Here is a 23,894-nt window from a genome sequence, read left to right on the forward strand (position 1 = left end):
GGATAGTAGCAAGGTTTAAACTGTCCTATAAGAAAGTTCCCCATAGTTTTAAAACTTGAATTTTCTGCCACAGCATTAATATATAGTCTCTAGAAGGCACAGTATGGCCCAGTTCAGTCCTCATTCCCACCCACCCACCCCAACTCCCACCCATTAGGACAATAAGGGGGGAGTTTTTATTAGAGTTTTAATTACATTTAATTAGTTTCTAAGAGGCAGACCCTAAATAAATTACAAATTACACCAATCTTAAGGCTCTTTATATTCATCTGATATCCCTAATACTTTAAAACGTTTTAATTAAACAACTCTATAATACTAAGATGCAGACAGAGTGTCACATGTATGATTATCTCCCAGTTGGTGAGATGTCATATGTTTGTGCTCGATGCAAGGAGGTCCTAGCTCTCAGAGAACAAGTCCGTTCTCTTGAGGCTAGAGTAGTGGAGGAGCTCAGAGAGACAAAGAGGTACATAGAAGAGGCCTACAGGGATCTTGTAGAGAAGTCACACCTCCAATCTGGCAGCCCCTGTGCTGTCTTGGAGGAGGAAGGCATTCTAAAAGGAGAGCATCACCCTGGTGCATCCAGAAGTAATCCTGTAGCCAGGACCAGCACATCAGGGGATGCAATATCCTCTCGCACCGAGGATGTGTCTCCAGGAGCTTCTGCCCAGGTGGGAAGGGTTAGGATGGCTGTTGTAGTTGGTGATTCAATTATTAGGCATGTAGATATCTGGGTGGCTGGTGGACGTGAGGATCGCCTGGTCACTTGCCTGCCTGGTGCGAAGGTGGCGAACCTCACGCATCACCTAGATAGGATTTTAGATAGTGCTGGGGAGGAGCCGGCTGTCTTGGTACATGTGGGTACCAATGACATGGAAAAATGTGGGAGGGAGGTTCTGGAAGCCAAATATAGACTAAGTAGAAAGCTCAAATCCAGAACCTCTAGAGTAGCATTTTCCGAAGTGCTATCCATTCCATGCGCAGGGCCCAAGAGACAGTAAGAGCTCTCGAGTCTCAGTGCATGGATGAGGTGATGGTGCAGGGAGGAGGGTTTTAGATTTGTAAGGAACTGGGCAACATTCTGGGGAAGGGTGAACCTATTCCGGAAAGATGGGTTCCACCTTAACCAGGGTGGGACCAGGCTGCTGGCATCGGCATTTAAAAAGGAGATAGAGCAGCTTTTAAATGAACCTGGGGGAAGGCCGACAGTCATTCAAAAACGCATGGTTTGGAACAAGGTATCACAAAAACAGAGAAGATAGGGTATCCCGATAGAGAGGTTGCAAAAGAGATAATAGTAGATCAGGTGTCCTTAAATTAAAATCAGACAAAAGATTGCAAATTTACACTATCAACTACTGAGCACAATGTAAATAATCACAACAAACAGTTTGAAATTTCTATATGCGAATGCCAGAAGCCTAAGAAATAAGATGGGAGAGTTAGAATATTTTGCACTAAATGTAAAATTAGATATAATAGGCATCTCTGAGACCTGGTGGAAGGAGGATAACCAGTGGGACACTGTCATACCAGGGTACAAATTATATCGTAGTGATAGGGTGGATCGAATTGATGGAGGGTAGCATTGTATATTAAGAAGGGCTTTGAATCAAAGAGATTGAAAATTCTGCAGGAAACAAAACACATCTTGGAATTCCTAAGGATTGAAATTCCATATGTAAAGGGCAAAAGGATAGTGATATGAGTGTACTACTGTCCACCTGGCCAGGATGAACAGACAGATGTAGAAAGGTTATCAGAAATTAGGGAGGCTAACAGACTGGGCAACACAGTAATAATGGGTCATTTCAATTACCCCGATATTGACTGGGTAAATGTAACATCAGGGTATGCTAGGGAGGTACAATTCCTTGAAATCAAGGACTGCTTCATGGAGCAGCTGGTACAGGAGGCAGCAAGAGAAGGAAAACTTCTAGACCTAGTCCTTAGTGGAGCGCATGATCTGGTGCGGGAGGTAATGGTGCTGGAGCCGCTTGATAACAGTGATTATACCCAGGTACCCAGGGAAGCAGTGTACACAGAGAAGCTGAATACAGCTGAATAGCATCAAAGTAATCAGAGCGGGAACTGACTCCTACAGACTCACAGAACAAAAACAAAGAGAATATCGACCACCATACAGCAGAGGATACACACTGTGCCACATGCACAGACTATGCAGAAGCAAGGTAAGCTCTCAGCTGAAGGAGATAACACTAGAGCGTCCTATGCAGGCAGAAGTATGGTTAAATATGGTCTGGCATCTGACATCAGCTGCCTCAGATGTCAGCTCAATCCCTGACATGGCCAATCAGGAGTGAGACCTAGTCATTACCTTGCCTGTCCCAGTAGGATCATAATGTACTTCTAGTGACAGTTGATATCGCTTCCCTATTTACAAACATTCCCCAGTTAGAAGCCCTCTGGATTATAGAAACAGCTTTACAGAACTGCACCTCCAACTACTGTGTCCCTAATTGGTTCATCATTACACTTGCCACAATAGCCTTGATGAAAGACTACTTTTGTTTTTTTTGACCAATTCTATTTACAGATTTGTGGAACAGGAATGGAGGCAGCTATGGCCCCCGATACAACGAATCTGTTTGTGGCTTATATTGAGGAAGTACATCTATGAGATCATCTCTACAAGGATATCATCTTTTATAGACGTTACATAGATGACATTTTTCTAATGTGGCATGGAGGAGTTTTTTACATGGCTTAATGTGAGAGAGCTCCATCTGATATTTAAATTACAGTATGATGCACACTAAATAAGTTTTTGGACTTATTCATCTGCAAAAAGGAATATGGCTTTGAAACATCGCTTTATCACAGGCCAATGGACAAAAATGCATTTTTGGAGTTCTCCAGTTTTGACAACCCATCCCTCAAACGTAACCTGCTCTTCTGTCAAATTCTTCACCTCAAAAATATGCGCTATGAGTTTGAAGATTTTGGGCAAAAAGAAGTAATAAAGAAAGACAGTTGCTTCAAAAGAGGCTATCCCAAGAACTGTATAGAAGAAAGATATGCTAAAGCAAGCATGAAATCCAGGGGTGGCCTGTTGACAGTGTGTCAAGCAAGAAAGGCTCCTGATCTAGTCTGCACTTTAAGATACTTACACATTGCCAGTCAGATACAGAAGATCATTAGGATGCATTGGTACATCTTGGAGAAGCATGACTGTTTTAAGAACAAAGATCTTGTAGTGGTATATTCCAGAAACAAGGCTCTTCAAGAAAAGCTTGTAGTGTCAGCCCAAGAGATCCCTTTGAAGATCTACATTTTGGACACAGGTCATGTAGCAAATGTAGGAGCCCTTTTACAAAGGTGTGTAAGGGCCTATGCACAGCCAGCAAGCGCCAAATCAGCATTACTGCCTAATTACCACGTGCTTTGGGTGGTAATTCTGAATTTGGCACATACCAAAAACACACAATAGAAAATATTTTCTATTTTCTACTGCATGGCGCTTACCCAGAGGTAAACGGCAGTGGGTATGCACTGCATGCCTACCACCCGGGTAGTGCGTGAGACCTTACCACTAAGTCAATGGGTGGCGGTAAGGTCTTAGTTAAAAAATGGACGCATGCTGTTTTTTTATTTTGCTGCAAGTCCATTTCACGGCCCCTTAAGAAAGGCCCTTTTTCCAAGACGTGGCAAAAACTGGGCCGGCGTGTGCCCAAAAGACATACTCACACTGCCGCATATACCACTTTTTGCAGCTTAGTAAAAGGGACCCGTAGTGTGTGTTCACATGCCCTTTCAGTTTCCAAGTACTGCCATCCACAAACTCAAAAAGAACATCTGTTAAGGCACTCCTGTAATTGCAATAGCAGTCAAGTTTTTTACATTATTATCTGCCCATGTCAATGTTTATATGTGGGCAAAACCAAATGTGCCATCAAGATTCACATTATTGAGCACAGGAGCTGTATCAGTCGCAAGGTTGCCACTGCACCTTTTGAAGAACTCTGACACAAAGAGAATCACACCATAGCTGATTTGAAGTTTTTGTATTTATAGCACTAAGGGGCCCTTTTACTAAAGGGTTGGTGCAAGGCAACAGACTTGCCGCACACCAATTGAGAACTACCAGGTACCGCAGTCCCACCCCCAGTGTGTGTAATTTCCGGTGCTACAAAAATATTTTCTATTTTTGTAGCACTGGTGTGTACCCGGCAGCATAGGCGCCGACTCCGTGGGTGCCGTGGGTGCTCGAGCACCCCCAATATTTTCACCCACCCAGGCATTGGCAGGGGACACCAACCTCTGGAGGGCACCGCCGCCGCTTACCTCAGCTCCTGGACCCCGACAGCAGCCCAGCCCTCAGTTTCCTGCGCCGGTACAGTGAAAGCGCTGCCCATCGTTTCTAGCCTTCCCTTCGCTCGTTCGTTCCCTCTCAGTGTCCCGCCCTCGCAAGGAAATGATGTCAGAAGAAGGCAGGACACTGAAGGAATGAACGAGCGAAGGGAAGGCTAGAGACATCAGGCAGCGCTTTCACTGACCCTGCACAACTGCTGCGATGGAGGTAAATTTAGATACAAGATTTAAACCAGAGAAGAGGGCAGGCAGGTGGACATGGGAGCGGTAGGGCAGGGGAGAGAGAAGCATTGATCGATGGACATGGATGGGAGGGCAGGGCCCAGGGAGAGAGGATAAATTGCTGGACATGGACGGGAGGGAAGGGAGGAGAATTGCTTGATATGGATGGAGGTGGGCAGGGGAGAGAGGAGCATCTATGGACATGGATGGGAGGGCAGGGCCAGGGAGAGAGGAGAAATTGCTGGACATGGAGGGGAGGGCAGGGGAGAGAGGAGAATTGCTGGATATGGATGGATGGAGGGGGCTGGGGAGAGAGGAGCATCAATGGACATGGATGGGAGGGCAGGGCCCAGGGAGAGAGGAGAAATTGCTGGACACGGAGGGGAGGGCAGGGGAGAGAGGAGAATTGCTGGATATGGAGGGGGGCAGGGGAGAGAGGAACATCGATGGACATGGATGGGAGGGCAGAGCCCAGGGAGAGAGGAGAAATTGCTGGACATGGAGGGCAGGGGAGGGCAGGGGAGAGAGGAGAATTGCTAGATATGGATGGATGGAGGGGGGCAGGGGAGAGAGGAGCATCGATGGACATGGATGGGAGGGCAGGGCCCAGGGAGAGAGGAGAAATTGCTGGACATGGAGGGGAGGGCAGGGGAGAGAGGAGAATTGCTGGATATGGATGGATGGAGGAGGGAAGGGGAGAGAGGAGCATCAATGGACATGGATGGGAGGACAGGGCCCAGGGAGAGTGGAGAAATTGCTGGACATGGAGGGGAGGGCAGGGGAGAGAGGAGAATTGCTGGATATGGATGGATGGAGGGAGGCAGGGGAGAGAGGAGCATCGATGGACATGGATGGGAGGACAGAGCCCAGGGAGAGAGGAGAAATTGCTGGACATGGAGGGGAGGGCAGGGGAGAGAGGAGAATTGCTGGATATGGATGGATGGAGGGGGGCTGGGGAAAGAGGAGCATCGATGGACATGGATGGGAGGGCAGCGCCCAGGGAGAGAGGAGAAATTGCTGGACATAGAGGGGAGGTGTCACATTTTCAAGGCAGAAACTAGGTTCGTGAGCCCTTGGGCCACTGCTGAGGAGTGGCAGTGGCAGGCAAAACCACCCCACAGCAGAGACAAGGCAGAACTCTTACAGAAACAGCTAGACTTCACCTGCGCTTGACCGCCCTTCCCCAGGAGTTGAGCCACTGGGTACAGGCGGACGGCAGGACTTACTGGACAGGGCAGGCACTGAATACTAACTAGGCTGAACAGGGACTGAGGGTCAGAGGGGAAAGGAATATATATGGGCAGCAAGGCAGGAAACTGGGCTAGGACTCACAGACAAACAATACTACACAAAGCAGGAAATGGACAAGCTAAAGGACAGGAACTGAAAGCTGCCACACAGCCACTGAAACAGGGTACAAATACTGACAGACAAGAGACAGGACTAAAAGCTGCAGAGCAGCCACTAAAACAGGGTACAAATACTGACAGACAAGAGACAGGACTGAAAGCTGCAGAGCAGCCACTAAGCAAGAGACACAGACAAACAGAAAGTAGACAAGGAATACAGACCAGAAACAAGACTAGGGAAATAAGCAAATAAACCTAAGCTAAACTACACACAGACTAACTAGAATCAGACAAGGAACAATACAAGAAACCAGGCTAGGCAGAAGTGCAACAAAACACTAACAAACCAGGGACCTTAGAGGATGCAAAGGCAAACTCAGAAGGTTCCAGGTGGTAATAAACCCATCAGCAGCTGAAACTCACTGCAGGAATCATAAGGCAGCTACGGGTGAGGCTAGCTGCCAAACTTCAAGCCAAGTCTGAAGGGCTGGAATATCTGGACCGGACCAGAAAGAAAGTCTATGGCAGTCACCAGTTCTGGCCACCAGAGGGCAAGAGGAACACAAACCAAGACACAGGCAGAAAGCATACTGAAGCACAGAGAGGCTTAACACACACAGGTGCAGTATAGTGGAGTAATCAGAGCCATGTTGGAAGCAGCCAGCACACAGAGACCGAGACAGAATTAATTCAGGAAGAACAGACAGAAGCCAGCTCAGAAGCTGATCACCGGAAATAAGGTGAGTCTGAGAGGGGTCATGACCACAATCGTGACAGGAGGGCAGGGGAGAGAGATGAGAATTGCTGGATATGGATGGATGGAGGGGGGCAGCAGGGGAGAGAGGAGAATTACTGGATATGGATGGATAGATGGATGGAGGGCAGGGGAGTTGCTGGACATGGGTGGATGGAGGGGAGGGCAGGGGAGAGGAGCGTTGCTGGACATGGATGGAGGGGAGGGCAGTGGAGAGAGGAGGGTTGCTGGACATGGGTGGATGGAAGGGAGGGTAGGGAGAGAATTGTTGGACATGGATGGAGGGGAAGGAAGGGAAGACAGGAAGGAGATGCACATGGATGGAGGGGAGAGAGAAGAAATGCTGGACATCGATGGAGGGGAGGGAAGAGAGAGGAAGGAGATGAGATGAGGGAAAAGGAAGACAGGAGAAAAACTGCACATGGATGGAGAAAATAGGCAGAAGCTGGATCCACTGGACAGTCAAGTCTGCGGAGGACCCAGCTTTTACTTATGGATATAGAGCAAGAAATGAAGAAGAAAGGAGGAAAGTAAAGAAATAAATGGAAAGGAAGCCCTGGAAACGGAGTTAAGAGGACAGATAGCAGCAGAATCAGATACTGGGCTAGCATGATCAGAAAAACAAAGTCACCAGACAACAAAGGTAGAAAAAAATCATTTTATTTTCATTTTAGTGTTTGGAATATGTCCACTTTGAGAATTTACTTCTGCTACATCTGCTGTCTTATTTTGCAATGTATAGCAAAGTGTTTATTTCTGTTTGTCTGATATTGTGCTGCATGCAGAGTCTAACTTCTTAAGATTTCAGGTTAATTTTTGAAGAATTTGAAGAGGGGCTATCTCTGTTCTGCATGTGTGACTGCATGGCCAAGTGTCTGAATAGTGATCTGTTTCAGGGCCGTGCCAACATGGTAAGCGCGGTTAGCGCTGCAGGGGGGCGCCTGCCTTCAAGGGCGCCGCGCCGTCGCGTTGTATTTTTTTTTAAAACCTTACTCCTCCGCTCCCCTCTATCTCCGATTCCCTGGCATTTTAAATTTACCTCGCTTCGCCTCTGACGTCTGCGCAGCGTCAATGAAAGCGCTGCCTGTCTGACGTCTCTCCACCAGCCCAGCCTTCCCTTCGCTCGTTCGTTCCCTCGGTGTCCCGCCCTCAAGGAAATGATGTCAGAAGAAGGCGGGACACCGAGGGAACGAATGAGCGAAGGGAAGGCTGGGCTGGTGGAGAGACGTCAGACAGGCAGCGCTTTCACTGACGCTGCGCAGACGTCGGAAGGAGGTAAACCAACTGATACTCTGCAGGGGGGCGCCAGAGACCCTAGGCACGGCCCTGATCTGTTTGTTAAATTCTGAGATTTTGCTAACACATTGTTTTTCAGAGTTGGCAAGACTGTCTGTTCTCATAATTCATGGTCTGTATGCTAATTTGGTTTGTGTCATTTAGAGTATAATGGAGCTGTAACAGCTTACAGAAATTATTTATAATGAAAACAAACAAAAAAAAAGTTATTTTTCTTCTATACTGGTGTAATATTTTCAGTGATGCCATGGCTGGTAAAAGGGGTGTGACTACTGTAGAGGCGGAGCCATAGTGATCCCACCCCTGGATGGGTAGGGTCGCCGACTAATAGGCTGCAGGAGGGCGCCAGAAACCCTAGGACCGGCTCTGCATCCGCCGGAAGTCGCAAGTTCCTTTCCCAACCAGCCTACCTGCCCGGTGCCCGCCCTCTTCTCCCTCAGTTCTCCGCTGGTCCATCCTCGCCTTCCTGCATGCCGCCCAGAATTTTAAAACTCATCTTACCTCGGGGTCCCAGCGGCAGCAGTGAAAGGCAAGCAGGCTTGGCACTTCAGCCTTCCCTTCTCTCTCAGCTCTGGTCCCACTCTCATTTTCTGTTTCCGCAAGGGCGTGACCAGAACTGAGAGAGAAGGGAAGGCTGAAGCACTGAGCCTGCTCGCTTTTCACTGCTGCCACGGGGACCCCGAGGTAAGATGAGTTTTAAAATTCTGGGCGGCATGCAGGAAGGCGAGGACGGACCGGCAGAGGACTGTTGTGGAAGAAGAGGTCAGGCTGGGGTTGGGACTGGCACTCGGAGGAGAGGGAGGCCTGGAACTTGGAGGAGGGGGCCTGGAACTTGGAGGAGATGGATGGGGAGAGAGGGAGGGGGAGGGAGGGAGCGGGTGAATGCACCACCTGTTAAAAAAAAAAATTCAGCACCCCTAATCATTTTGAAAAGTTGGCTCCTATTCCCGGCAGTAATCAGGGTGCGCCGTGAGCTGCCCTGTTACCACCGGATTAGCATAGGAACCCTTACCACCATCTCAATGGGTGGCGGTAAGTGCTGCCCCTTGAAATGGCCGTGGGGTAGGTGATTCACTTACTCCATGGCCATTTCTTTTTGTGAAAAAAGAAAGCCTTTTACCCACGGCAGTAAATGAGGGCCTCAGTGCACATCAAAAACACACACTGACGCTAGTACAGGCCCCCTTTTACCACAGTTTAGTAAAAGGACCCCTAAAACTGTCATGGAGAGAAGGTGACATAGACAAGCATTTGTAAAAGAGAAGAGTAGAAGAGCATTTACAATATGGGATCCCTATCCTCAAAAGGCTTGAATTCAGAATTAGACCTAGTACATTTTCTGTAAGATGTTCCACTTTGAGACATTTGTGTAATATCAGGACTTTCTCTCATTACTATTCCATTTTTATTTTTACATGGACTTACAGTCACCATTTTATCTGTTTATTACCCCATTTTTAAACTTTTTTTTACAGTTTGTAAAGGGGTCCGCTTCTTCCTCTCTGGGTTGGGGCCGGCAGCCCGGTTAGGCTCACAGGTTTCCAGCAAAGAACCAGACTGCCATACAAACTTAGGACTAAAGTGCTTTATTCTCAATTCAGTTCCACTCTCAAAATTGAAATGCAGTTCACAAACAGGGTTCAGGCCGGGTTCAAAACTCCAGCCAACATTCAGTTCCTTAACAGTTCAAGCCCACTTCCTTTGCACTACCTCCCCTCTCCCTCAGAAGGGCTCAGTCAAAGTTTTAAAAGATTGTTTGGAGCATATCATTCCTGGAAGATTATGTTCCTCTCAACAGGATCTCCTTCTGCTTTTGGAAATGGTTCCTTGTAGCTTATCCAAGGGCCTTTTCTCCCAGATGTCTGGAATAAATGCCTGGATCTCTGGAATAATGCCAAAGGGAAGGCTCCAAGAAAAGGCTGATGGATGGGTAAGTTCATGTGAAATTTGCCTGGGGTTAGGTATAACCTGTCTGTTGGAATCCAAAGACCTAAGCTGGCAGGCAGGAGCATAAGAAGTGACTTTGCAAGATATGAAGGATTCCCCATATGATGTACTTTGAGGTGTATAAAGCACCTAGATCTACAAAGTTACATAGAGTGGCATTTTCAAAAGAAACGTCCAAGTTGCGATTTGGACGTCCTTGCAAAGCGGCAAAATCCAGGGATGGGGAAACCCATATTTTCAAAACAAGATGGACATCCATCTTTCATTTCGAAAATACTGTCAGAGACGTCCAAATCCTTAAATTTGGACAACCCTAGGTTTGGACGTCCCTAGACATGGGTGTTTCTGACTTTCGGCGATTTTCGAAACCAAAGATGTCCATGTCAAAAACGTCCAAATGCAAGCCATTTGGTTGTGGGAGGAGCCAGCATTTGTAGTGCACTGGTTCCCCTGACATGCCAGGACACAAACCAGGCACCCTAGGGGAGAGTGCAGTGGACTTCATAAAATGCTCCCAGGAACATAGCTCCCTTACCTTGTGTGCTGAGACCCCCAAACCCCACTACCCACAACTGTACACCACTACCATAGCCCTTACAGGTGAAAGGGGGCACCTATATATGGGTACAGTGGGTTTGTGGTAAGTTTTGGAGAGTTCGCTGTTTCCTCCACAAATGTAACAAGTAGGGGGGGGTATGGGCCTGGGTCCGCCTGTCTGAAGTGCACTGCAGTACCCACTAAAACTGCTCCTGGGACTTGCTTGCACTGTCATAGACCTGAGTATGACATCCGAGGCTGGCACAACATATTTTTAAAGATGTTTTTTTGAGGGTGGGAGGGGGTTAGTGACCACTGGGGGAGTAATGGGAGGTCATCCCCGATTCTCTCCGGTGGTCATCTGGTCATTTTGGGCACCTTTTTGTGCCTTGGTCATAAGAAAAACACGACCAGGTAAAGTCGTCCAAGTCTCGTCAGGGACGCCCTTTTTTTTTTCCATTATGGGTTGAGGACCGTCCATGTGTTAGGCACACCCGAGTCCCGCCTTCGCTACGCCTCTGACACGCCCCCTTGAACTTTGGCCGTCCCTGCGACGGAAAGCAGTTGGGGACGTCCAAAATCGGCTTTCAATTATACCGATTTGGACGACCCTGTGAGAAGGACGTCCATCTTCCGATTTGTGTCGAAAGATGGGCGTCCTCTTTCGAAAATGAGCTTGATAGTGTCCAAAGAGTATACAGGGGTCTTGGGTAACAGAGCAATCCCAATAAGTTGCTATATAGCAGTTAGTACTGCCTTCAGAATCTGATAGCAGTAGTGCAATGCCAAAACATGTGTCCCAAGGTTGCCAAGGTCTGGTTACAGTTATGGCAAGTGTCTCAAGGAGCTAATGTAGTTTTATGTTCATGATATGGAGAAATGTGGAGTCTCAAAGCAAATTTGTACAAAAGTTCCTGAGACAACACCAGTTCTTGCATCTTGTGGATACCCAAAACAAAACGTTTAAATTGTTCAGAGGTAAGCACCCATTGACGGTCCTGGGACCACCTTCTGCATATAGGTATTGTAATCCAAATCTGAGGTAGTGTCTTTTAAGTAGTGATGATAAGTAAGAGGCACCCACCATTGTAACCCCAGAGTATATGCTTCCAAAAGTGTTTCTTTGACATCTTCTGTAAGATCAGTCCACAGCACAGAACCAAGGTAATGCCATAATTGCAAATAGTTAAAAAAATGAGAAGCCGGTAGCTGAAATTCCTGTTGCAAAGCAGCAAAAGACTTCAACCATCCTTCCTCTGTAACTGCCTGAGCAATGTATAAAAAGCCATGTCTGGCCCATCTTGCAAAAACACTGCAACCCTTGTCTGGGGGGAAAATCAGGATTGTCACAAAGAGATAAATATGGTGTGACCTTGGCTGAAAAATGATGCCTCCAGCAGACCCAACGCCAGACCTTTCTAGAAGCCTTAAGCAAAGGGTAGCACCAGAAAACCCCATGGGACAGTTTACTGGAGTTATGGAGAATATGGCTGAAATGAACCCCTGGAAGCAAAGTCGTTTCCAAAGAAACAATAGAAATATGATTGGTTCCCTGATTCCAGTCATTCGTATGTCGCATGATGCTGGCTTGTGTCAGGTATTTAATATTGAGTAATTCCACGCCCACATGAGCCTTGGGAGTCTGAATCAGGGGCAGTGGCATCCTGGGCTTCTTCCTTACCCACAAATAATTATGTAAAAGCTGCACCAACTACCGTTCTTCCCTACGTCTAAGAAACAACAGCAACATTTGAAAGGTGTATAGCCATTTGGTTGCCAAAATCATGCTAAATAAGTGTATGCAGTCCCGCAGTGACAGAAGGTAAGACTTCCAGAGATGCAATTTCAGCCTAATGTCTGCCAACAGAGGTGTAACATTGGTACAAGGAAGGTGGTTTAATCCCCAGGAAGAACCCCAAGATACCTCACCATAGATTCTTCCCATGTAAGAGGAAAGAACCCAACCCCGTCCCACCTCACCTACACTAGTAAAGGCAACACCTTTGATTAGTATAATTAAGTGAGTACCCTGAGAAAATGCCAAAATTGACCAATCACATCTAACAATGACGGGAGGGCCTTTTGGGGATCAGTTAAGAACAGCATGATGTCCTCAGCATAAGCCAATGCCTTAATCTGATAGCTATGTACAACCTGCCCCGATTTTGTAGAGTAGCATTAAATGACCCAGAGAAATGGTTCCAGTGATAAAACAAATAGCAGGAGGGAAAGTGGGCATCCCTGTCTCGTACCTCGGGCAATAAAAAAAAGAAGAGGTACGATCCCCATTAATAAGGAGTTGGGCCTGCAGAGAGTGATACAGAGTTTCAACAGCCTGAATAAAACTACCCCTGAAAGCCCACCCTTATCAACACATGAAAAAGATGATGCCAATGCACTTGGTCAAAGGCTTTAAACCGCATCTAAGCTTACTAACATAGCCGGAATATTATGAGCAGGCACAATGAGACATAGTTAAAAGCATTTGTCACATATTTAATACAGATTGTCGAGCTTTTATAAAACCAACCTGTGCTGGACTAATTATTGAGGGTAAAGCAACTTGCCAAGCGAGTGGCCAACACCCTAGCTAAGAGCTTCACATCTATATTGAGGAGTTCTATATTGAGAAGTAAAATGATCAATAAGATTCAGCTTCATCTCAGGCCTTCCAGGCTTTGGAAGCAATATAGCTACATTGACATTTAAAGTAATGCACTCACTACACTACTGAGTGAGATGACAGGAAAGTAGGGGGCCAAGAACTTGGTGTTATAGTATTTTGTAAGATTAGTCCTGAAAACCATCAGCCCTGGGAGTCAAATAAAGTTTCAAATTTTGAATTGCTTGCTGCAATTATTTGCCTGTTAAGGGTGCATTTAGCATTTGGCCATCTTCTTCAGATTAGCAGGGAAAAGCCTGCCTTGTCTAGAAAAGCTGTGATAGGGGATCTCCAGCTGGCTGCTCTGCATACAGTCCCTGAAGTGGTCATACAAGATCTTGGAATCTGTTCATGGTTATTTATCACCTTACCCGAGGGGTCCCACAACAAAGCAATTGTGTCTGGGTGCCCTCCCCCCCCATGCTTTAACAATGTGTGCTAGTAGTTTACTAGTTTTGTTACCATACTTGGAGAATCTATGTTTAGGTATATTGTACTACGCTGGATTAAGGTGTTCAATGCTATTGCAGGGAGAGATAAATGTTTTTTTTTTTTGTGTGGGGTGGTGGAGCACTTATATAAGCTCATCTTTGCATGGTTGGTGTTGGGGATTCCAAGTGACAAATGCTAGCAGCTAGCCTTTTTATGCTGCACAGCTATGTAGGCTATGATATCACCACGTAACACTGCCTCCCCAGTGTTCCAAAAAAGTTCAGGTTGCTCTAAGTGCTGGTCACATGGTAAGTAGATAAGTCTGAAAATTCTTGTTGTGTGCCAAGTAAGCAGGGAAGCTCCAGCCTGATGAAATATGGAAATGAGGTGGAGCTTCTACGTTAACTCAGGACATGGCATTATCTGAGACCCCTCAGGACTTATTACTGCCTCTGTAACGGAAGAAATAGTGGGCTGTAAGGAAGTGTACAGTCTAACCTCAAGAGAGTGTCGTGTGCCAGCGATCTATGAGTATATATAATCTGAGGGATGGAGTAACCGCCACACATCTACTAAATCTAAAGCCTGACAAAAGAAGACTGGACCCCCCCCCCCCCCTCCCAGGGTGGGCACCCGAACCCAGAGAACCTCTAGGGAAGGGTCCATAAGCAAATTCATATCGCTTACCGCTATTATGTCTTTCCCCACGTAGGGAAGCATACATTTCAAGAGAGAAGAGTAAAAGATCTTATCATAGGGGGTTGGACCAAAGACCAGCAAAAGGTGTATCTCCCACCCTTGCAGTCAAAGCTCTAACAATAAATACCTCCCCAGTTGTTCCTTTAGTAAAACCTCTGATGTACAGGCTAATGAGTTTTAAGAAGCACTGCAATGCTGCCTCTCCTGCCATCGGAGAAGACAAAATGTACATCCCTAACCCAGCTTCTTTGCAACTTCAAGTGCTCCTGATTTGTCAAACGCATCTCTTACAAACAGGCGATGTCTGCCCTCATCTATGAAGTTCCGTTAAAATTTCTTTTTCTTGATCAGGGAAGAAATTCCTGCCACATTACATTTTATTAACCGACAGCTAGGAGCAGACATCGCCAGAAAAGAGAAAGCACTGCCAAAAGTTTAAATGTCAAACAACCTATAGATCAGGGCTCTCAGCCTCCACCCTGACCTAAATAGTAAAGGACTGCTCCAGCTGCAAATCACTGTAGAAAGTATAGTGTAATCTCCAGGGTGTGTGAAAAGAAAGCACCCCCTGTTCCTTACTGTCCCAACCCCTGTACCTCACACAGTTGACCACCAAATATGGTGGGAAGAAAATTTAACAATAACATTCCCATCCCACCAACCCTCCCCCTCCCCCCACTCCATGTGTAATCCCTACCATCAAACAATACCCACACCTCCAGGACAACTAGCGCAGGAAATGGGGACAGGTAACGTTTATGATGCAACAGGGCTACCCCCAAAAGCCACCCTCCCGTTACTGTCCCAGCCCATAAAACATATACAGAAGCAATTATTAAAACCCAACATTTAGCAGTGAACCATGTGAAATCAACAAAGTACTGTGCTTAACTAGTAATGTAGTGAGTGAGGCAAACGCTGAGTGAGGTTATTAGATGTGAATCCCACACTCCTTTAACATAAAACACAGTCCAAACTGACCTGCCCATGTTCACTCAGGTGGAGATTCTGCAGTACTTAACCAATCCTATGCTTTTCCTATGAGTTTCAACAGCGCAGTTTTTGGGGGGAATAGCTGTGAAACTCTACTATTATAGGGCGATTGTGCCCTAGGCAATGTGCTCACTCCAGGCGATAAGTTTGTCACTATGTGGCATGGGAAACTGCTTTGCATTCCACTACTCCAAAGGTTCTACCAAGCGGTGTTTTGCAAGTGATTCTGGGAATCCAATTGAGTATCCTTTCACGACCTGTTTTCCAGACTATCAATTTTTGCCATTTGATCCTTGAGTTGGATGGTAAGCGCTTCAAGATCATGATGATGAGTATTTGCTGTGTCTTCTAACTTGGACACTCTCCCTTCTAGTTCCCCTATGTGCATAGCAATGTCTGTGTTATGATCCTACTGGGACAGGCAGGGGAGTGACTGGGATTCACTCCTGATTGGCCATGTCAGGGATTGGGCTGACATCTGAGGCAGGAGACGTCATATCTCAGACCCTATTTAAACATACCTCTCCCTGCATAGGACACTCTAGCATTATCTCTCGCAGCTGTGAGCTTTCTTTGTCCTGCTTTGCCTGTCCACGTGGTGCAGGGTGTATTCTCTGTAGTTTGGTTGCCTTTTCCCCTTGTCTGTATTTGTTCAGTAGCCAGCTTCTTTTCTGATTACTTTACTTCTGTGCAGCTGTGTCTGCTGTCTCTCTGCCTGCCTGCCTGCCTGCCTGCCTGGCTGTGTGTGCTGGCTTTGTCTATGGTAAGAAAATTCTTTCTTTGTTTAGAGTTTCCCTTTAGCCTGCTTTAACCCTTTGTGTGCAGTGTTTGTTATTTGGCTCTTGTGAGCACTGCTCCTTTTCTGACTTTTATATTTAGAAGCAGCCTTTCTCTTATGCCTGCTTTTACCCGTAGCCTGCAGTGTCTGTTATTTGGCTCTGGTGAGCACTGATTTTTTTTCTGCCTTGTGTATTCCAAAGCAGTCCCTCTCTTCAGTCTGTCTTATCCTTTCCCTGTTGTATCTATTGATCTCTGCTACTGTTTGTCCTGTGAGTCTAGTAGCAGTCTTGCTCCAACTTAGCCATATTCCTTTACCTGCTGTTGGGGACTGCCTTCCACTACCCAGGTTATGTGTAGCCTTTTGTCTGAGTTCTCTTCCTCTGGCTATTATCTGTATCTGCCTGATTGATCTGATGTCCTTCACTTTGTGGCAGTGCCTAGTGCTATGTGCGCTGCCTGAGTTCCATTCTGGGACTTCTCGTTGGTCTTTCCCCTTCGCTAGTGTATGATTGGATTCCAGTTCGGCCTTGCGGCCCATATGCTTGGACTCTGTGCGAGTGCTACTACTACTACTACAATAAATCACTTTTATAGCGCTACCAGTCGTATGCAGTGCTTTACAATTGAACATGAAGAAGAAAGACAGTCCCTGTTCAAAAGAGCTTACAATCTAAATCAGGACAAACAGACAGGACCAAAAGGATAAGGGAAGGACAGACAGAAGGACACATAAGGATAAGATAAAAGTTACAAGTCAGGAGTCGAAAGCAGCATCAAACAGGTAGGCCTTTAGCCCGGATTTGAAGGCTGCGAGGGATGGATCTAGACGTAATGGCTCAGGAAGCCTATTCCAGGCATAAGGTGTGGCGAGATAGAAGGCACGGAGTCTGGAGTTAGCAATGGAGGAGAAGGGTGCAATTAGGAAAGATTTGCCCAGTGAACGGAGTTTTAGGGAAGGAGTGTACGGAGAGATAAGGGTGGAGAGGTAGTGAGGAGCTGCAGAGTGAATGCACTTATAGGTCAACAAGAGGAGCTTGAATTGTATATGGAAATGGATAGGGAGCCAGTGAAGTGATTTCAGGAGAGGGGTGATATGGGCATAACGACTTTGACGAAATATTAGTCGTGCGGCAGAGTTTTGAACAGATTGAAGAGGAGAGGGTGGCTGAGTGGAAGACCTGTGAGAAGCAAGTTGCAGTAGTCTAAGCGAGAGGTGACGAGAGTGTGGATGAGGGTTCCTTTTTGGCCTTTTGGCCCATATGAGTGGCCTATTTCCCTTTTCTGGTAGTGCTTACAGGTTTCCCTGAGTGTGCTGGGCTTCATGGCCTTATTTCTGTGTAGCGTCTGTTTGGTCTACCGTAGGCCTTGGCCAAGGTCCTTCAGCCTAGGCACAAGGGCTCATGATCAACCTAACAGTCTGAAATTAATTGCTGTACAGAGATGATGTGCCCTGATAGTTGTAGCAGTCAGGGATTCAAAGCATGCACCAATGCCTCTGTAATCTCTGCAATTGTAATTTCCAGGTGCAAGGTCATTACTGCATGGTAGGGCTCTTGCTATTTTGTCCTCATGTCATGGCAACCATTTTGGGGGTTGTGCTCCTGCCCCTGATGACCACTGCTGGATCACCAGGGCTACAGGTAGACCCAGGGGACCTACTTTGACAACAGGATAGGGGGTGTTCTGGTGGGGGGGGGGGCGTTCCGGTAGGGGGGCATTTTATTGTTGAGGACTGGGGGAGGGGGAGGGAAAGAGGGGCATTGTTAGGGGATGGGAGGGGGCTCGGGGCTCTTTTAATAAAATAAAGTTATGCGGACCCCAGCCCAATATTCAGCTGGAGCCTCATAACTCTTATGCAGGCCCCGGCTGAATATCAGCCAGGCCCACATAATTTTCAGTGCCCAAGCCGCCTAAGATTATCCCCCGATATTCAGTGCCAGTGCCCGAACATGGCCTGATACTGAATATCGTGGGATAATTTAGCAATTGACGATCAACATTTTAAAAAACGCTGACCACCACCGACTGAATATCGGGGGGTATGTTATTTAATTGTTTTAATATGTGCCTATTCAGGTGTGACATTTATATTGTACAGACATAGTATTTATCATACCCATGTTATTTGAATGTTCTAAAGTGTGCCTTTTGAGGTGTTTCATTTGGATTGTGCTGATATTGTGAGTATCATATCTATGTCAAATGAATGTGCTTTTCATGCTGCCTATTTGTACTCCCCTGCCATTTATCATAGTGTTATTATATGATTTTTCTACTGTGCTGTTTGATTCTATTATTTCTGATACTATGAGGCTGATTTTCAAAGCACATAGATTAAAAAAGTTACATAGGTTGCTATGGGGCTAATTTTTGAAAGAGAAAACATCTAAAAAGTGTCATAATGCAGCATTTGAATGTTTTTTTCACCAAGATGTCCAAATCTGTATTTTCAAAACCCATTTTCCAGACGTTTTTCTATGCTGTTCATCTGCAGTGTGTCCAAATCTCAAGGGGGCGTGTTAAGGGCAGGATTTGGGCATTTCTCAGACCTGGATGTTTTTCAGCCATAATGAAACAAAACAGAAACGCCCAGGACTAAAACTAAGGCATTTTGAGCTAGACCTGTTTTAATAACAGCTAAGCTACAAAGAAGTGCCCTAAATGACCAGATAACCACTGGAGGAATACAATAATGACCTCCCCTTACCTTCCCAGTGGTCATGACCCCCCCCCCCCCCAAAAGATGAAAAAGAAACGGTACATACCAGCCAATATGACAGCTTCAGATGTTATAGCCAGTCCTGTTAGAGCAGCAAGCAGGTCCCTGGAGTAGCCTAGTGGTCGGTGCAGTGCATTGTGGAGAAGGGAACCCAGGCCAATAATCCACTCTAACTGTTACACTTGTGGTGGAATTTGTCAGGCCTCCAAAACCCACCAAAAACGTGCTGTATCCACATATAGAAGACACCTGCAGTCATAAGGGCTATTGTAGAGGTGTACAATAGGATTTGGTGAGTTATGGAGGGCTCACTATACAATATAAGGCAGCAACGGTGAGAGGTTTACCTGAGACATTTTATGTGAAGTCCACTGCAGTGCCCCCTTGGATGTCCCACTGCTCTCCTGGGATGTTTGTGTGGCCAGTCTAAGACTGCTGGCTCCTCCTACATCCCAATGGATTGATTTTGTGCGTTTTTCACTTGGATTTTTTTTCCAGTGGATCAGAAAGATAAAGGCACAGAGCACAAAAACATCTAGCAAGTGGTCATTTAGAAAAAAAAAAGATAGACATTTTGCTGTTTCAAAAATCAATATATTTGCTATTCAGATTCTGGACGTTTTGAGAAAAATGTCCAAAGTCATACTTAGACGTCATATCAAAAATGCCCCTCCATATAACGTTGTAAGTCTATATGCTTTGATTAGCATTTAAATGATGTTACTCCTATTTCTAGGATTCAATTTGCCATCTCCAGGTCCACCTCATTGATTGTACTTATGGTTAACAAAATTGTAAGTTTTATGTGAAGCTGTACCTGCTGATCACCACCTTGGGTGAATCTCTTCATAAAGGTGGTTACTAAAGCCCAATAAGTAAGTAAGAAAGAAAGAAAGAAAGAAAGAAAGAAAGAAAGACAACGTGTAGACACCTATGTGAATTTATATAATAGACACCTAGAACCAGCTATAACAGTATACAAATGCCTACACACAAATTTACACTTGCTTTAAAAGTTCAAATGTGTGCATTTCCTCTATGCTTGTGATATACATTTGTATTTTATAAAATATGAGTACAACTCTATCCTTGACCTATACAAACTATGCCCTTTGGAATGCCTATGCATGGCACACATAAGAAAATTAGGCAACTCCAGCATTGGGGGAACCGAGACTGATGCCAGACAGACTTCTATGGTCTGTGTCCCACAAAAGGCAGGTGAAGTTTCAGCAACTCCAGTGTAGTAGATCACTTTATTGTAAGTGCTGCGGTGGGGGTGCTGTGCAGCTCAGGGGGGAGGAGAAGACATCTTGACTGGTAAGGTGAATACCGTCAGTAGTACTTAGGGATGATATGTGGTTATAACCAGGACTCCATCATGTTTGGCTGCCTATATGGTTGGCATGATGGAGACTTGACAACCAGTGTTTAAGCATGGGTGACTGGGGCCTGCATGGAGTGGTGGTGCGGCTTTGGCTGCCTTGTTGGGCAGACAGGATGGACCATGCAGGTCTTTATCTATCATTATTTAGTGTTACTGTGTTATAGGTACTGCATATATGTCCATGCGTTTTATAAAATTACTTTTTCTTTGTGTAAAACAGGCATCACAAATACCTTCATAGAGTCTGTATCTGTGTTTGTGCTATGAACCTCCCTCTGCTTCTGATTGCATGTCTGCTGTGCATTCAACAGCAGATCTAGGAGGGAGAAAGAACATAGGAGAAGTCAGAGAGGGAGAATTCATGGGGAGTGAGTTGAGGCAGGATGGGTGGAGAAAAAGCATGGGCTTAGTGAGTGAGCAGGGAGCAGAGAATGTTGGGGGTGAGAGATTGTGAACATTTCTGAGGAAGTAAGGGTGCCAGAGGAGGTAGAGAGAAAGCATAGGGATGCATGAGTGTGGTGGAGACAGAGAACTGGGGGATATGTAGGGATAACAGAGGGGGCAGGAAAAAAGAATGAATAAGTGAGCATGGAGGGGGGAGAAACATAGAAGGCATAAAGATCATATGGCCTATCCAATCTGTCCATTCATACCATCTTCTATCCCTTCCACTTCCTTAGAGATCCTATATATTTGTCCCAGGCTTTCTTGAATTCAGACACAGTCTTCATCTCCACCAACTCCACTGGGAGGCCATTCCACCAATTTATCATCCTTTCCTTTGAAGAAGTATCTTCTTAGGGTACTCCTCAGTCTGTCCCTTTTCATTTCCATCCTATACCCCTTCATTCCAGCGCTTCCATTGAACTGAAAGACACTTGCTTCCTGTGCGTTTAACCTATGATGATATTTAAATGTCTCTATCATGTTTCCCCTCCGCTGCCTTTCTTTCAAAGTATAGATATGTTCTATGATGAAGACCACTGACTGTTTTAGTTTATCTTTTTGAAAGTGTAGTCTCCAGAGCTGTACACCTGTAAATGAGGTCTCAGAGGCATTATCATCTCCTTTCCCTACTGGCCTATGCATCCAAGTATCCTTCTGGCTTTTGCTGACACCTTTTCTACTTGTTTGGTCACCTTAAGATCATCATGTATGATCATCCCCCAAGTCCCGCTTCTCTTTCATGCACAGAAGTACTTCAGCCCCTAAACTGTACTGCTCCCTTGGGTTTTTGTAGACCAAATACATGAGCGTGCATTTTTGTAGCATTAAGTTTTAGCTGCCAAATTCTGGATCATTCTTCAAGCTTTGCTAATTCCCTCTTTATGTTATCCACACCTTCAGGGTGTTTACCCTACTGCAGATTTTGGTACCATCTGCAAAAAGGCAAAGCTTACCACACAGCCCTTCCGCAATATTGCTTAAAAAATATGTTTAAAAGAACCAGACCAAGAACCAGTCCTTGTAGCACACCACTTGTAGCATCTTTTTCTTTAGAGTGAGCACCATTACCACTGCCTTTTGTCGTATTCCATTCAACCAGTGCCTAACTCAGTCAGTCACTTTAAGGCCCATGTCAGGGCACTCAGTTTACTTATAAGTCATCTATAGAGAACTGTGTCAAAGGCTTTGCTAAAATCCAAGTACGCCATAGTTAGCGCTCTCCCTTGATTCAACTCCCTGGCCACCGAAAGAAATTAATTGTGGCAAGAACTAATGATTCGCATTTTTGTACTTGTGAGTTCACAAATTGTTTTCAGCAGAGTGTGTGTGTGTGTGTGTGTGTGTAAGTGTTCCTAGAAAGTGGTGTCTGGATGGCTGGTATGCTTTGGCAACTCTGACATGAGAGGACAAGGTGTGGTATCACATATGCATACTTTGCAAACAGCACATGCCAATATGCTCTTCTCAAAGCCAGAGGTCTGCAGGATCAGAGGTGGACAAGCAGGCTGACTCCCAGGACCTTGAGACAGGAGGAAGGCTTGGACATGAATGTGTAGGAGGAGAGAAAAGGAACAAATGTTCAGGTCAGGATGGGGGAAAGAATAAGAGTCCTTAGGTCCAGAAGGGGTGAAGATGTAGCATTTCTCTGCCAATGTTTTACAGGTGTTAGCTAATTATCTTTCAAAATGTACTTTGGCCAGGCTGTGTACTTTAAATTACACAAAGAACAATGAGTGGGAAAATAACTCCTAAAATTTAGTGAAAGTGTGGCTAGCCATTCTTTATAATATTTCAACGTTATTAGTCCCATTAATGTAAAATACTGCAATGTTATCAGAAAACAAGGTTTACTTGTACTTCACAGCAGGACAGATGGAACTATAAGAAAACAGACCAAATAATGAGAATTATTTTGAGTGTGAAGTCTTTGAATTGATTGGTCAGATTGGTGGTACACTAGTCCACTCTGCTCTACCAGTTCTGGCTCCTAGGGTTAGGCAGTAATCTCCGGGAAGGCCTCAGGAAAAAGACAACAGCTGCCTAAACTCTTTTGTTTGACATTCTTATTTTGCATCAGTCATTATCTTAAGTGATGATGTCTATGGGCTATTTGTCTACTTAAAAACATTTTCAATCACTAGTAAGCAAGAAATCTTATTTTTCTACTGATGCTAATGATTACTTTTCAGAGAAATGACTGCTGGTATAGTGTGAGTTGCATGTTAGTGAGGTAAACAAATAGCTTAAAGGTCTGAATAAAGTTCAGGCCCAGTAGCTTTCTGCAGCACCCTGCTGGTAATATGTTCCAAGCATGCATGTTTATTTTAAAAATATATTGCTGAAATTTAGAAGGAGGAGATTTGATGTTTACTTAAGCAGTGAGAACTGTTGGTTAGTGAAAATTGTATTCACTTTGATTTAAAACTTCTTTTTACCAATAGAATTTTTTCCAGCGTTGAATCAATACTGGACAACTGTATGGTCACACTAGAGTGGAAGCCACTGCATACTTTATTGATAAGATTAACGTAATAATGAACACACTTAGAAACCCTCTCTATACAGAAAGTAAAGACCTTTTTTTCTGACTTATATGTCCTAATGTCCCAAAAATAAACCCAATTAGCAAAATTGTGCTTTGTGCTATTTTTAAGTCTTCTAGCTAGTCATTTTTTTTTTCATATAGTCAGCAGAACATTTTTATTTGCGAGCAGACATTCAGAACTGCTTGTTCTTTCCAAGCAGACATCTGCACAGCAGTAGGTTTCATTCACAGTTAATTGCCTGCATCTCAGATGTGACTGTCCTGTGTCTAAGTGAGAGCATGCAGTGAGGTTAAGGACAATGTCAGTGAAATGCAGACGAACAAAGACTGCAGAGTGGAAATGGTACACATACCAAAGAAACTTTAGTAAAGTTTAAAACATACCTATATAATTTATTTCAAATAGTAGTGCCTTGTACTCTGTTTTGGTCATATCCAAGTGACAATTACCAGTGATTTTCTATTCATGTGGCCACAAAAACCAGTCAACCTTTGACTCTCATGTCATACCTTTCATCCGTGAGCTGAAGCTAAGTCAAAAGTGGGACATGCAACAAGATAATGACCCTAAACGTTCAAGTAAATCTACTACTGAATGCCTGAAGAATTAGAGATATTAAAGGTAATTCTATGACTGCACTTAAGTGCACAAAATAGCGGCACTCATGCATGTAAGTGCACTACATGTTATTGCACAAGGGAGCAAGTAAGTGCTATAATGTGGAACTGCGTGGACGTGTGTACACTTGAGTAGAGCATGGGCGGTCGTGTCTCCCATTTACATGTGTAA

At 45.2% G+C, this 23,894-nt stretch overlaps 1 protein-coding gene across 1 annotated transcript in view; it reads right to left on the reverse strand.

Moving 5' to 3' along the window:
* Positions 1-20,300: 20,300 nt before the first annotated feature.
* LOC115475052 (DNA topoisomerase 2-beta-like) overlaps positions 20,301-23,894 on the reverse strand; it is a 91,172-nt gene continuing 87,578 nt past the window's right edge. Inside the window, exon 4 of the mRNA XM_030210817.1 lies at positions 20,301-20,428. Within this exon, the coding sequence (XP_030066677.1) occupies positions 20,301-20,428 (128 nt within the window). The remainder of the gene's footprint in view (positions 20,429-23,894) is intronic.

This window comes from Microcaecilia unicolor, chromosome 1, assembly GCF_901765095.1.
Source record: "Microcaecilia unicolor chromosome 1, aMicUni1.1, whole genome shotgun sequence".
NCBI lineage: Eukaryota > Metazoa > Chordata > Amphibia > Gymnophiona > Siphonopidae > Microcaecilia > Microcaecilia unicolor.